Source organism: Mobula birostris, chromosome 18, assembly GCF_030028105.1.
Source record: "Mobula birostris isolate sMobBir1 chromosome 18, sMobBir1.hap1, whole genome shotgun sequence".
Lineage (NCBI taxonomy): Eukaryota > Metazoa > Chordata > Chondrichthyes > Myliobatiformes > Myliobatidae > Mobula > Mobula birostris.
Genome location: NC_092387.1, coordinates 20,778,479 through 20,792,822, shown reverse-complemented (window position 1 = coordinate 20,792,822; position 14,344 = coordinate 20,778,479). Strand labels below are relative to the sequence as shown.

Sequence of the window (14,344 nt, the reverse complement as noted above, 5' to 3'; positions counted from 1 at the left end):
AGACGTTTGAAGGAAATAGCTGGGAAAGGTTGTTCATGTTCCACTCACCTCCAACTTCTAACGGTCCCTCTTCTGGTTCCTCGCCTGAGGTCACATGTGGGTATCGGCCCCTCCTCCCTGAGGTACGGACCCTCTTACTCGGAATGCTACCCATTCCCCCCTCTCACAGACTGGAATCCAGACCAGAAACCAGATTTAATGTCAGGAAACTCACACTCCTCTCCCTATCTCTGTGACCACCCCCCAACCCTAATCACCAAACAAGAGAAAATCTGCAGATGCTAGGAAGCAATGCACACAAAATGCTGGAGGAACTCAGCAGGCCAGGCACCATCTATGGAAAACAGTGCAGTCAACCTTTCAGGCCAAGACCCTTCATCAAGACCGGTCCTAATAACCAGTCCTCCTCCTCACTGTTGTTACCTCCTCCGGCCCCTACAAGTCTGCCCATCTCCGTTACCTCCCCTGGCCTTACACTCTCCCCATCTGTAATTCCACTCCAGCGTCTGGGCCCCACAGTTCTCCCTTCCTTTGTAACTGTCTGTGGTTCCTACATCCTTCCCTCTGTGCTCTACATCTCCTCCCAGTCTCTGCAACTCTCACAAACTCCTCTTGATCTCCGGAACCCCTTGCACCCCTCCTTTTCTGTCACACTAATATACGCACCTGCATTACTGCAGGAATGAACAAAAAGTAATTACCTATGACGAATAATTCAACACAAAACTAATTAATTGTTGGGAATTCGGAAAAAATAGCAACTTAAATTCAGAAAAAATTGCGGAATTTATGAGTACATTCTCACTGTGTGAGCTGAATGGGGTCTATAGTTTCCAATATATCTAGAAGGGTTCTTTAGCTTTCCAAGTAAGCCTAAAGGTTTCTATGGAGTCCTCATAACCTATGAGGACCTATCAGGTTTTCTAAGGGGTCATTATTTTGAAAGGCTCCTGGTGGTTCTATAGGATTTAAAGGGTTTCTATTTGTTATCTGTATGATCAATAGGTTTCAATAGGTAAATTTAATGTCAGAGAAATGTATACTATATACGTCCTGAAATTCTATTTCTTGGCAAACATCAACAAAACAGAGGAGTGCCCCAAAGAATGAATGATAGTTAAACGTTAGAACCCTAAAGCCCCGCCAGCTCCCCCCATGCAGAAGCAGAAGCAAGCAATGACCCCTCCTCACCCCTTCCAGCAAAAAAAGCACCAGCACCCTTGACTGAGCACTCAAGCATGTAGACTCCAACTTGCAGTACCCCAAAGACTACTTGTTCACCCAGTAATTTGACATACCACAAGTTCTCTCTCTCCCTACAATGGATAACCTACTGGTTATTTATGGGATCTTATGGTGCTCTAGGATCTACAGGAGTCAAAGGGTTTCTTTTAATTTCTCTTGGCTTCTCGTCATATCTATGGCGTTTATAGTGGTTCTATGGGGGTACAGGGGGTTTCCATAGGGATCCCACGACGATCTGCAGGGATCCATTGGGCCTATGGGGTTTCTAACGGGATCCACGGAGTTTCTGATGGATTTGGGGAGAAGTGGCCATGGCATCTAAATGATTACTGTGCGTCGATCTGTGGGGTTTCCATGGGGCTGTTGGGTTACTGATTGATCCAGTGGGTTCGCTGGGGCCTCCAGGAGACTTGCGAAGATCCGACAGGAACCTGGAAAGTCCTCCGCCTGGCTTTAGCCAAGCCGCGCATTAGGTGTGGATGGAGTTCGGCTGCCGGCGCGCACACGCTCGACGGGGATTGCCGTTCGATGGCCGGAGGACATCGCCGGGGAAACGACACGAGATTTTACAGATGCTGGAAATCTTGACCAAATACTGGGGGAGCTCAAGTCAGGCAGTATCCCTGGAAGGGAATAAATAGTATTCGAGTCGAGGCGTCGATAAAAGGTCCTGACGAATGGTCTCGGCCCGAAACGTCGACTGTACCTCTACCTAGAGATGCTGCCTGGCCTGCTGCGTTCACCAGCACTTTTTGTGTGTGTTGTTTACCAAGATTTGCCTGGATTATAGAGGGCACTTTCTGTAAGGACAGGTTGGATAAACCCGGTTTTCGCTGCTGCTCCGGAGGCTGTCTGGAGACCCGACAGAGCTTTATGAGGCGTCAATCAACTTGTCTTACGTCGTTTTAGCCAGTTTATCTCCTGAGATTGAGACAGATAAATAATAAAAAAACTGAAAAAGCCAGAGTCTGACCACGTGAAAGAGACGGAAAGAAGTTGTTGACAGCAAAAGTAATGAAATTGTAGACTTCTGCGTGTCTCACACCACAATACCACTTTCGCAGCAAATACAGTACTTCAGGGTTTGGGGTGAAGCTCAGTATTCATCAAATCAGGATGTAGGAGTTGAAACAGAGGACTGACTGTTGAGGATCAGAGAGCGGAAGACCAAAAGAGGTGGTAAAACACAGTGGGTTGGGACTGGAATGGGAGACGTGGGCTGAGGAAAGAAACGGAAGGAAGATCCCAGGAGATGTGGGAATGCAAGAGTTCAATCGTACAGGGAAGATAAAAGTCCCCGAACGCAACACCGAATACAGCAAAAAAGTAAAGTGGAACTGCGGATAACTTTGAGGTTGAATGAGTCGATGTCGCAGGTTCACGGTATGAATATTCCCGACACAACACATTGGGCGTGAGTCTAGGGATGCCTCGAAAGACGCTGGATATTTGGTGCATGTCTGTAATCTTAGGAAGGTCTGAAATGTCGAGAACGTAATTTCAAATGGGTCTAACTGGAGCCGGATAAAAAAAGCTGATCTTACCGGCGATGCCCAGATCACGGGAATGCAGATTAAAAAGAAGTAATTTGATGTATTTCACCTGGAGTTATAACTGTCAGCACGCTCTGTCTTCCTTCATACATTTATATACCTAGAGATACTTCACTGATCCCAAAAAAATTACAGTTCAGTAACGCTACAACGATAGCAGCGGGTAGTTAGAATCAAAACTTGACACCTCCGTCCCAGAGCCTGCCATCCCGCCCCTCATGGGTGTCTGATCCCAAGACCCGTGAGAGCAGGTGGCCCGGAAGAACGAGTGGTGGCCACAAGGAATGGGGGAGTGGGCGGGACGGGACGGACATGCGGCCACGGCCCTTCGGCTACTGACCAATTGGGGTGACCGACCTGGCTCCAGCTCCAGCTCCAGGGCACCAGCCACGCCCCTCCTCACTGTCCAACGCACGCTTGGCCCCGCCCCTAGCAACACGCCCCTGTCACATGCTCCACCCTGACGCCAGGTCCTGCGCCCCCCATCACCGTCACATACTCCACCGAGACACTAGGCGTCGCCCTAGCCTGCACCCAATTAAAGGCCCCGGTCTTAGCATGTCATGCCTTCACTGTTAGTGTCAGACCCAGGTCCTGCCCTTATCAGCAGTTACCAGACGGCCACGGGTACCACACCCCTAGTCCCCGGCGGGTGGTGTTACTGCTATAAGTATGGTTACTCTGCTGTCTGTGTTACTGCTGTAAATATGGTTATTCTGCTGTCTATTCTCCTGTTGCCTAGCCTTGTGGCGGTTAATTCTCCCCGACTCAAACTGGACTTCAGCGGTGAGTGAAGGGGCCTTGAGTGGGTGCGGGGTCTCGAGTGACAAAGGTAGGTTAGTGGATGTTGTCTGCGTGGACTTTGGTAAGGGCTTTCATGGTAGGCGAGCCAGGAGATTAATGCCCATGTGATCCAGTGGCTTGATCAGTATGGGTTTCTTCTCTGACTGGTGGTCTGCGGCTAGTAATGTTCCATCTGGATCAGTGCTGCAGTCTCTGTTGTAATATGTAAAATTATAAATGATTTGGATGAAAATGTAGGCGGCCTGGTTTGCAGGAGGCTTGAAAATATGAATCGGGTTTAATAGTACAGTCGTATGTCATGTACAGCAGCAGTACATAGCAACACATAAAACCTGTAAATTACATAAAGTATATATTTTTAAAAGTTTAATAAGTAGGGGAAAGGAGAGGAATAAAAGAAAGGAGTGTAGTGTTCATGGGTTCAATATCTGTTCAAATGCTGGAATTGTGGATATTGAGACAGGTTGTGAAAGGTACCATGGGTCATTCATCAGTTGGAAATTTGGGTGGGGAAATGGCAGATGGAATTTAATCTGAGCAAATGTAAGGTGTTTTGTTTTAGGAGGTCTCATACAAAGAGAAATTATAGAGTGAATGGAGCACTCTTGTATGGAGGGATCTTGGGTACAAGTTTGTTGATCACTGACCGAGATGGATAGGGTGCAAAACCAGACATACAGCATGTTGGCCTTAGTTGATCAGGGAATTGAGGATAAAAGGTGGTGAAATCGTGTTGCAATTGTATAAACTTCAGTTAGGTTGTATCGGAAGAATTGTATATGGTTTTGTACGCCACATCACAGGAAGGATGAGGAGGTTTTGGGGAAGGTGCAGAAAAGCATCACCAGGGTGTTGCTTGAAATTAAGAGTACAGTATCAGCTATAAGGAGCTGTTAGACAAATTTGAATTGTTTACTCTGAGGCATTGGAGACTGAGAGTTGATCTGATGGTATATAAAATTGTGAAAGGCATAGATGGAGTGAATGATCCTTTTTTTCCAGTGTGGAAATGGCAAATACTAGAGGCGTACAATTAAGTTGAGAGAGATAAACTTTAAAGGAGATGTGCGAGGCATGGAAAGTGGTAGGTACTTGAAATATACTGCCAGGAAAGGGGATGGATGCAGATACGATGGCGACACGTAAGGAGTATCTCATCAGGTACATAAGCAGGCAGGGAATAAAGAGATACAGATTGGATTAGGTAGATTGGAATCGTGCTGAGAGCCTGCATTTACTGAATGTCCCATTCCTGTGTTGTACTCTTCTATGTTAGGGCAGACTTCTTCCATGTTAGTTAGTCATAAAAATTATTCCCTGATTCCTGACAGATGAAACTGGAAATCGGACTGTGTTTGAGCGAGCTGAAGGATTTGCCACCACTCTTCGTGTCGGAAGCACTGTTTACGTTGGTGGAAATGGAGTACTTTATCAAATAAACTTTGATAAATCACCCACACCTGTAATGGTACAGTAGAATCAACTTGTTTCTGGAATATATGGACAAGGGAATCACAAAGGAGTGATACCTAAGGGAGGGATGGGGGAAGTAAAGATAATGTTTGGTCGTGGGTCTCCTTTGAAGATGCAGGAGGAAGTGGCAGAGAGTGTGTTTGAAGAATGATGTGTTGGATGCGGAGGCTCATGGGGTGGTAGGTAAGGACAAGAGGAACTCTATCACTGTAAAGGTGGTGGGAAGATGGGCTGAGTGCAGATATTTGGGAAATGGAGGAGATGCGTGTGAGGGCAGCATCAGTGGTGGAGGAGGAGAAACCCCATTCTTTGAAATGGAAGACACCTGTGAAGTCCTGGAAAGGAAAACCGCATCCTGGGAACACATCAGAATCTGATTTAATATCATCAGCATATGTTGTGAAATTTGTTAACTTTGCGGCAACAGTACAATGACATACATGATAAATGTATAGAAAAAAGCTGTTATATTAAATATATATTAAATAGTTAAGTTAAAATAATTAGTGCAAAAATAGCAATTTAAAAAAAAAGTAGTGAGGTAGGGTTCAATCAAATGACAGAGGGGAGGAAGCTGTTCCTGAATCGCTGAGTGTGTGCTTTTGGGCTTCCGTACCTCCTTCCCAACGGTAACAGTGTGAAGAGGGCATGTCCTGAGTGGTGGGGATCGTTAATGATGGACACTGCCTTTCTAAGACACCGTTCTTTGAAGATGACTTAGATACTACGGAGGCTAGTACCCATAATGGAGCTGAATAATTTTACAAGTTTCTGCAACTTATTTCAATCTTGTGCAGTAGCATTCCCCCCCTCCCCCCATACCGGATGATGCAGCGAGTCAGAATGCTCTCCAAGGTTCATTTGTAGAAGTTTTCGAGTGTTTTAAATGATAAACCAAATCTCCTCAAACTCCTAACAAAATATACTGTATCTGCTGTCTTGTCTTTATAGCTGTATTGATATGTTGAGTCTATACCTAGCTACACAATCACAGGTGTAGAGAGAATAGAGCAGTGGGCTAAGCACACACCGCTATGTAGTGCCAGTGTTAATTGCCAGTGAGGTGTAGATGTTATTTCCAATCTGCACAGTTTGTGGTCTTCTGGTTAGGAATTCGAGGATCTAGTTGCAGAGGGAGGTACAGAGGCCTAGATTCTGTAGTTTTTCGATCAGGACAGATCCGACAGAGATGAAGGAACTGAGAAGTGGGAATAGCATTTTTACAGGAGACGGTGGGAATAGCATTTTTACAGGAGGTGGTGGGAAGAGATATATTCCAAGATAACCATGGGAATCACTAGCTTTATATGAGATATCAGTTGACAATTTGTCTCCAGAGAGTGAGAAAGGGGAGGGAGGTGTCAGAAATGGACCAAGTGAATTTAAAAGCAGGGTGGAAGATGGAGGCAAAGTCAATGAAATTGATGAGCTTAGGAAGGGTGCATGAAGCAGCACCAATGCAATTGTCAATGTAGTGGAGGAAGAGCTGAGTACTGACGAGGAAAGCATCAACTATGGACTGTTCTACATAGCCAACGAAAAGGCAGGCATAGCTGGGGCCCATGTGGGTGCCCAAGGCTACCCCTTGAGTCTGGAGAAAGTGGAAGGAGCTGAAGGAAAAATTGTTGGGGGTGAGGTCCAGGCAGAGGAGGGTGATGGTGGAGGGGAACTGGTTGGTTATTTATTGAGTTTTAAGGCCTTCTTCATGGGGTTTACTGGACATCCATGGTAAAAATGAGGTGGTCAGGGCCAGGGAATTGAAAGTTAGAGAGGAGATCGAGAGCATAAGTATTACCAAGGAGGATATAATGGAGATTAGGTATGAGGATATGAGTTCAGTGGGGCAGGAGCAGGCAGAGACAATGGACCAACCGGACAGTTAGGTTTGTCGATCTTGGTAGCAGGTAAAAGTGAGCCATGCAGGCTAAGGGAACCAAGTTTAGCAGTGGATGGGAGTTCTCCGGAGTTGAAGTCAAGAGACAGTTTTCTAATGGTGTGGAGTGGAGTCCTCTTCAAGAGGTAGGTATGTGGAGGCATCTGAGAGCTACCGCCTGGCTCGAGCAAGGGAGAGGTCAGTTCTCCACTGTGTCTGCAGATTTGATCGTGAGGTTGGGATTGGTGGAAAGTGTGAAGGGTAGTGTGTGAAGTGTCAGAGGGGTAACATTTGAAGAGGAGAATGGAGTGCTGAAGTGAAGCTCGTTGATGTCTCATTGGGCTGAAGTCAAGCCCAGTAGTTTTCATGTCAGCTCAGAACCTGATAGTGAGGAAGCTGTTGTTGAGATGTGGGTCATTATGCTCCTGTGGCAGCATCGAGAAGAGGGTGTGCACCGGTTGGTGGGGGTCCCTGATGGTGAATGTCACCTCAGTAGTGGGGAGAACTGTGCCAATGATTGAACTGGCTGTGACTAGCACTCTCCTTAGCATCTTGTGAAGGGAGGAAGTTAAACAGGAGTACAAAAAGGAACACAAGTTGTCCATGGCAGATAAGGTAAATGAGAATCCTAGATTTTCTTCAGATATATTACGAGCAAAAGGGTGACTAGGCAGAGGGTAGGTTCTTGGAAAGACCTGTGGTAATCTGTGTGTGCAACCACAGGAGATGGGTGAAGTCTTAATGAATACATCTTGTCTATATTTATAGTGGAGAAGGGCATGGAAGATAATGAGACACAAGTGACAACAGATGCTGCGATCTTGCACAACAAATAATCTGCTAAAGGAAGTTAGTGGGTTGATTGGTATCTGAAGGTGCCAAAGGACTGAGTGGAGAGGAGAGGCAATCTCCGGCATAAGTAAGAGAGAAGTAATAAAACAGGACCCTGATGTGATTGGTGGACTGGAGAGATGTGAAGGGTGACAGACATGTATCAGGAAAAGAAGAGTTAGGGGGTAGGTGGGATGTACTGGTAATAGAGAAAGAAGAAAGTGAGAGGCAGGTGGAGGGAGAGGAGACAACTGGAGGGGGATGAGGACAGGTGAATGGCGATTGGAACCAGAACAAGAGGTGTTGGGGCGTGTGGGGAGGGGTAACCTGTGAGTGAATTCTGTATGTAAGTGGGTAGATGGACGCAGGAGAGGAAAGGTTGAAGATGCGTGACGTGGAGCTGGGGGGCGGTGGTCGAGGAGAATCAGTGGCAGAGGTGAGGCAAGGGAAGAAAAAGATGAGAGGACTAGAGGAAAATTAGGGGGAGGGGTAGAGGGAGAAAATCCACTCGAGGGGAGATTCATCTAAAATTGGAAAACTCAATGTTCATGCCATTCGGTTGTAGACTACCCACGTGGAATTTGAGGTGTTGTTCTTCAAGTTCCTAAATGCTTTGTGAGGCTGGTCAAGGACTACATCTGCAGCATGTTGCCACCTACACTGGATCCCTTACAGTTCACCTACTGACACAACCTATCGACGGACAACGCAATAGTCACGGCTCTACAGACCATCCTTATACATCTGGAGAAGAGGGATGCTTATGTGAGAATGCTGCTATTGGACTACAGTTCAGCATTCAACACCATAATTCCATCCAGGCTCGACAAGGAGCTCAGAGACCTCAGCCTTCACCCTGCCTTGTGCAGCTGGATCCTGGACTTCCTGTCAGATTGCCAGCAGGTGGTAAGAGTGGGCTCCCTCACCTCCAACCCTCTGACCCTCAACACAGGTGCTCCTCAGGGCTATGTACTAAGCCCCCTCTTCTACTCTCTGTATACCCATGACTGTGTTGCCACCCACGACTCCAATCTACTAATTAAATTTGCTGACAACACTACACTGATTGGCCTAATCTCAAATAATATTGAGGCAGCCTAAAGAGAGGAAGTCATCACCCTGACACAGTGGTGTCAAGAAAACAACCTCTCCCTCAATGTGGCAAAAGCAAAGGAGCTGGTTGTGGACTACAGGAGGAATGGAGACTCTCTAACTCCTATAGACATCAGTGGATCTGAGGTTGAGAGGGTGAACAGCTTTAAGTTTCTCAGCATAATCATCACCGAGGACCTCGCGTGGTCTGTACATACTGGCTGGGTGGTGAATTGGGCACAACAGCGCCTCTTTCACCTCAGACGGTTGAGGAAGTTTGGTATGGGCCCCCAAATCCTAAGAACTTTCTATAGGGGCAGAATTGAGAGCATCCTGACTGGCTGCATCACTGCCTGGTATGGGAACTGTACCTCCCTCAATCACAGGACTCTGCAGAGAGTGGTGTGGACAGCCCAGCGCATCTATAGATGTGAACTTCCCTCTATTCAGGACATTTACAAAGACAGGTGTGTAAAAAGGGCCTGAAGGATCATTGGAGACCCGAGTCACCCCTACCACAAACTGTTCCAGCTGCTACCATCTGGGAAATGGTACAGCAGTATAAAAGCCAGGACCAACAGGCTCCGGGACAGCTTCTTCCACCAGGCCATCAGACTGCTTAACTCATGCTGACACAGCTGTATTTCTATGTTATATTGACTACCCTGTTGTACATAATATTTATTAGAAATTGCACATTTGAACAGAGAAGTAACGTAAAAGATTTTTACTCATGTATTTGAAGGATGTAAGTAATGAAACCAATTCAATTCAAGTTTCTGTTTGGCCTCATGCTGGCAGAGGAGAAGGCTGAGGTTGGGCAGGGAAATTGATATGACATGTATGGGAGCTTGGTGTGGCCATTATAGACAGAGCACAAGTGCTCTGCAAAATAGTCACTTAATCTGAGCTTCAGCTTGCCAAGGTGGAAGAGGCCACATGGGGAGTACCAAATGCCACTTGCGCAGCTAGGAAAGTTGTACATGAAACTTTGCCCTACCTGGAAGGGCTGTTTAGGTCCCTGGGTTGTGCCGGGGAAAGAGGTGCAAAAGCAAGTGTTACACCTTCTATGGTTGCTTTGTAAGTGACCAGTGTCTGCAGTAATGAAAATATCCTTGCAATATCTCCACTACTAGCTTCACCTCACTTTTTCATAAGGCTACAGTAAGAAAAGTCAAGAGTTTTATTTGTTTATAATATGTCTATTATGTAGTTAAGGTAAGTGGAAGCAAAACAGAAGTAAAAAAAGTAGTGAGGTAGTGTTCATTATCCATTTAGAAATCGGATTGCAGAGGGGAAGAAGCTGTTCCTGAATCGCTGAGTGTTTGCCTTCATGCTTCTGTACTTCCTACCCGATGGTATAAGTGTGAAAAGGGCATGTCCTGGGTGGTAGGGGTCCTTAATGATGGACACTACCTCCTTAAGGCACCGCTCCTTGATGATATCTTGGATAGTACAAAGTCTGGTACCCGTGGTAGAGCTGACTAATCTTACAAGTTTCTGCAACTTGCTGTACTTCAATCTTGTGCAGTAGTCTCCCCAAACTAGGCAGTGATGCAACCAGTCAGAACACTCTCCACAGTATATTTGCAGAAGTTTGAGCGTTTTGGTTAAAACCATAGAAACCATAGAAAAACTACAGCACAGAAACAGGCCTTTTGGCCCTTCTTGGCTGTGCCGAACCATTTTCTGCCTAGTCCCACTGACCTGCACACGGACCATATCCCTCCATACACCTCCCATCCACGTATCTGTCCAATTTATTCTTAAATGTTAAAAAAGAACCCGCATTTACCACCTCGCCTGGCAGCTCATTCCATACTCCCACCACTCTCTGTGTGAAGAAGCCCCCCCTAATGTTCCCTTTAAACTTTTCCCCCCTCACCCTAAACCCATGTCCTCTGGTTTTTTTCTTCCCTTGCCTCAGTGGAAAAAGCCTGCTTGCATTCACTCTATCTATACCCATCATAATTTTATATACCTCTATCAAATCTCCCCTCATTCTTCTACGCTTCAGGGAATGAAGTCCTAACCTTTCTCTGTAACTGAGTTTCTCAAGTCCCGGCAACATCCTTGTAAACCTTCTCTGCACTCTTTCAACCTTATTTATATCCTTCCTGTAATTTGATGACCAAAACTGAACACAATACTCCAGATATGGCCTCACCAATGCCTTATACAATCTCATCATAACATTCCAGCTGTTATACTCAATACTTTGATTAGTAAAGGCCAATGTACCAAAAGCTCTCTTTACGACCCTGTCTACCTGTGACGCCACTTTTAGGGAATTTTGTATCTGTATTCCCAGATCCCTCTGTTCTACTGCACTCCTCAGTGCCTTACTGTTAACCCTGTATGTTCTACCTTGGTTTGTCTTCCCAACGTGAAATACCTCACACTTGTCTGTATTAAACTCCATCTGCCATTTTTCAGCCCATTTTTCCAGCTGGTCCAAGTCCCTCTGCAGGCTCTGAAAATCTTCCTCACTGTCTACTACACCTCCAAACTTTGTATCATCAGCATATTTGCTGATCCAATTTACCACATTATCATCCAGATCATTGATATAGATGGCAAATAACAATGGACCCAGCACTGATCCCTGTGGCACACCTCTAGTCACAGGCCTCTACTCGGAGAAGCAATTCTCTACTACCACTCTTTGGCTTCTTCCATTGAGCCAATGTCTAATCCAATTTACCACCTCTCCATGTATACCTAGCGACTGAATTTTCCTAACTAACCTCCCATGCGGGACCTTGTCAAAGGCCTTACTGAAGTCCATGTAGACAATATCCACTGCCTTCCCTTCATCCACTTTCCTGGTAACCTCCTCGAAAAACTCCAATAGATTGGTCAAACATGACCTACCAAGCACAAAGCCATGTTGACCCTCCCTAATAAGTCCCTGTCTATCCAAATGCTTGTAGATTCTGTCTCTTAGTACTCCCTCCAATAACTTACCTACTACGGACGTTAAACTTACCGGCCTATAATTTCCCGGATTACTTTTCGATCCTTTTTTAAACAATGGCACAACATGAGCCACTCTCCAATCCTCCAGCACCTCACCTGTAGACAGCGACATTTTAAGTATTTCTGCCAGGGCCCCTGCAATTTCAACACTAGTCTCCTTCAAACCAAATCTCCCTAAACTTCTAATGATATATAGCTGCTGTCCCGCCACCTTTATAACTGCATCAAGATGTTGTGTCAAGGTTAGGTCCTCAGAGATATTGACACCCGGGGACTTGAAATTGCTCACTCTCTCCACTTCTGATCGAGTAGATTTAATTGGGCTGATCATTCTGCGGTGTATTCTGTACACATCTACACTCCGCAGAGGTTTAGAACATGCTGGAGGTCAACAGTAAGGTCACCTGGCCTAGTGCTACACTGTTGAACTCTGTATTCAGTCCAGGCAGTTCTGTCATGTATTGAACGTTTATCTAATTCCTCTGTTGTAAACCGTTTAAGGCTGATGAATAGAACACAGCAGCATTCATGTGACTGAAGTACCAGTTTGAATGATAAAGCTACTTCAAGTCATTTTAGCTATTTCAAGTGTTTACCTGTCTGCTAGGTTTATTTTTAAGGGTTAAAAAGATAGATAATGTGATAAATAGTTTAGCTGCCAATTCTAACAAACTAGTACTGCTGCTGGTGACCCTCACAGATTGTTATTGTATGACAAAGTCAAAGAAAAAAGTCAAATTCAATCCTTTGTTTTGCTAGTTGCTAATAATCTTGAAGCGATGAAACTAAAACTAGCAATGTTAAAAGTACTGATCAAAGTTAAGTGGGGTTAAACTATTTCAAATGTAATTAAACAAAATTAAGCATAACTAAGTGGTCAACGTGACATCTGTCGGTCCCTGACTCCAAACTGCCCAGAACAAAGCACAAATAGTAACTTAGTCCCTTCACCTTTACCACACCTCCAACTACGTGACTTGTTACCATAATAAGCACACATCCCAGAATACAATACGACAGATAGCAGATGCATGGCTCCGACATTCCAGCCCTTAATTATTATACTATAATAATTCCAACTACATATTACCAAAACACGAGACATGAAATGGTAATATTCATACAAATGTCCTTTCTCTGGTAAGCGTTCTATCCTGGATCGTGATCTTCTCTTGACAAACTACGTTGTTCCTCTTGACTGTTTCAGAGAAATCTGTCTTGAATTGCTGCTGCTAAAGCTCATCTAAGTGTAAAACTGAAATCCTGTTAACTGGTAGCTTTGGCCGAGCATAGTTTCTTCCACCACCAGGGTCTCCTTTCAATGGTTCGTTAACAGTCCAACCGGCATTGTTCTGGTTGCATAGTGTCCATCATTAGCATTGCAAATCACTTGCAACAGTTCAGTGCCTTTGGCACACTTGATCGTATCAACAACTCAATTTCTGAATCAATTTCCAGCAAACGAATATGCTTCAGGTGAGACCATTTCTGAAGATCTTCCATCAAAGATGTTCCTTTCATGGGCAGACATACTTTCCTGCGTATAGATGTTGGGTAGTTCACAGTACTTTAAACTAAGCCAGCCACTACCAATCCTGAAATGATGTAGCTAATCAACCTTCTCTTGTACACCATGGGGCAAGAAAATGAGTTATTTTTCTCATCAAGATGAGTTTGTTCATGAGGCTCATTATGCAGAACATTGCTGTTTTTCAGAATCAGGTTTATTATCAATGGCAGATATTATTTATTATCAGTGTCGTGAAATTTGTTAACTTACATGCAGTTCAATGTGATGCATGATAATATAGAAAGAATAAGTAAATATATCAATTACAGTAATTATATATAATAGATTAGAACTGGTGCAGAAACAGAAATAATATTTATTCTTTAAAAAGTGAGGTAATGTTCATGGATTCAATGTCCATTTAGGAATTCGATGCAGAGGGGAAGCAGCTGTTCCTGGATCACTGAGTGTGTGCCTTCAGGCTTCTGTATCTCCTCTCTGGCGGTAACAGTGAGAAGAAGGCATTGCCTGGGTGCCGTGGTCCCTTAATAATGGACGTCATCTTTCTGAGGCTTTCTTAATAATGGACGTCATCTTTCTGAGGCTTTCTTAAAGATGTCTTAAGTACTATGGAGGCGAGTACTCAAGATGGAGCTGAGTAATTTTATGATTTTCTGTAGCTTCTTTTGGTCCTGTGCAGTAGCCCTCCACCCCCCGTACCAGACAGTGATGCAGCCTTTCAGAATGCTATCCACACTACATCTATAGAAATTTTCAAGTGTCTTAGTAGACAAACCAAATCTCTTCAAATTTCTAATGAAATAGAGCTGCTGTCTTGACTTCTTTATAGCTACATCGATATTTTGGGACCAGGGTAGATCCTCAAGCATTTTGACACCCAGGAACTTTACTTGAAAGCATAAATAACCACTGAATTCTTACTCTTCTTAGACTTCACCTGAACTGGAATTGCAGAAAGTTTAC

At 44.8% G+C, this 14,344-nt stretch overlaps 2 protein-coding genes across 6 annotated transcripts in view; one reads left to right on the top strand and one right to left on the bottom strand.

The window, feature by feature from the left end:
• The window catches only part of LOC140211805 (NACHT, LRR and PYD domains-containing protein 12-like), a 32,870-nt gene extending 29,874 nt beyond the window's left edge, over positions 1 to 2,996 (bottom strand). Inside the window, exons 1-2 of one of the 3 annotated variants that reach the window (XM_072281954.1) lie at positions 2,848 to 2,883; positions 49 to 170 (exon numbers count right to left, since the gene is read on the bottom strand). In XM_072281954.1, the coding sequence (XP_072138055.1) occupies positions 49 to 154 (106 nt within the window). In that variant the 5' untranslated portion in view covers positions 155 to 170; positions 2,848 to 2,883. The other 2 variants (XM_072281953.1, XM_072281955.1) reach the window with 2 other exon arrangements.
• Positions 2,997 to 3,365: 369 nt separating this feature from the next.
• Positions 3,366 to 14,344, top strand: part of LOC140212002 (semaphorin-7A-like) — a 37,067-nt gene continuing 26,088 nt past the window's right edge. For all 3 annotated transcript variants that reach the window (XM_072282347.1, XM_072282346.1, XM_072282348.1), the window contains exons 1-2: positions 3,366 to 3,584; positions 4,934 to 5,070. In XM_072282347.1, coding sequence (XP_072138448.1) covers positions 3,506 to 3,584; positions 4,934 to 5,070 — 216 coding nt within the window. In that variant the 5' untranslated portion in view covers positions 3,366 to 3,505. The remainder of the gene's footprint in view (positions 3,585 to 4,933; positions 5,071 to 14,344) is intronic.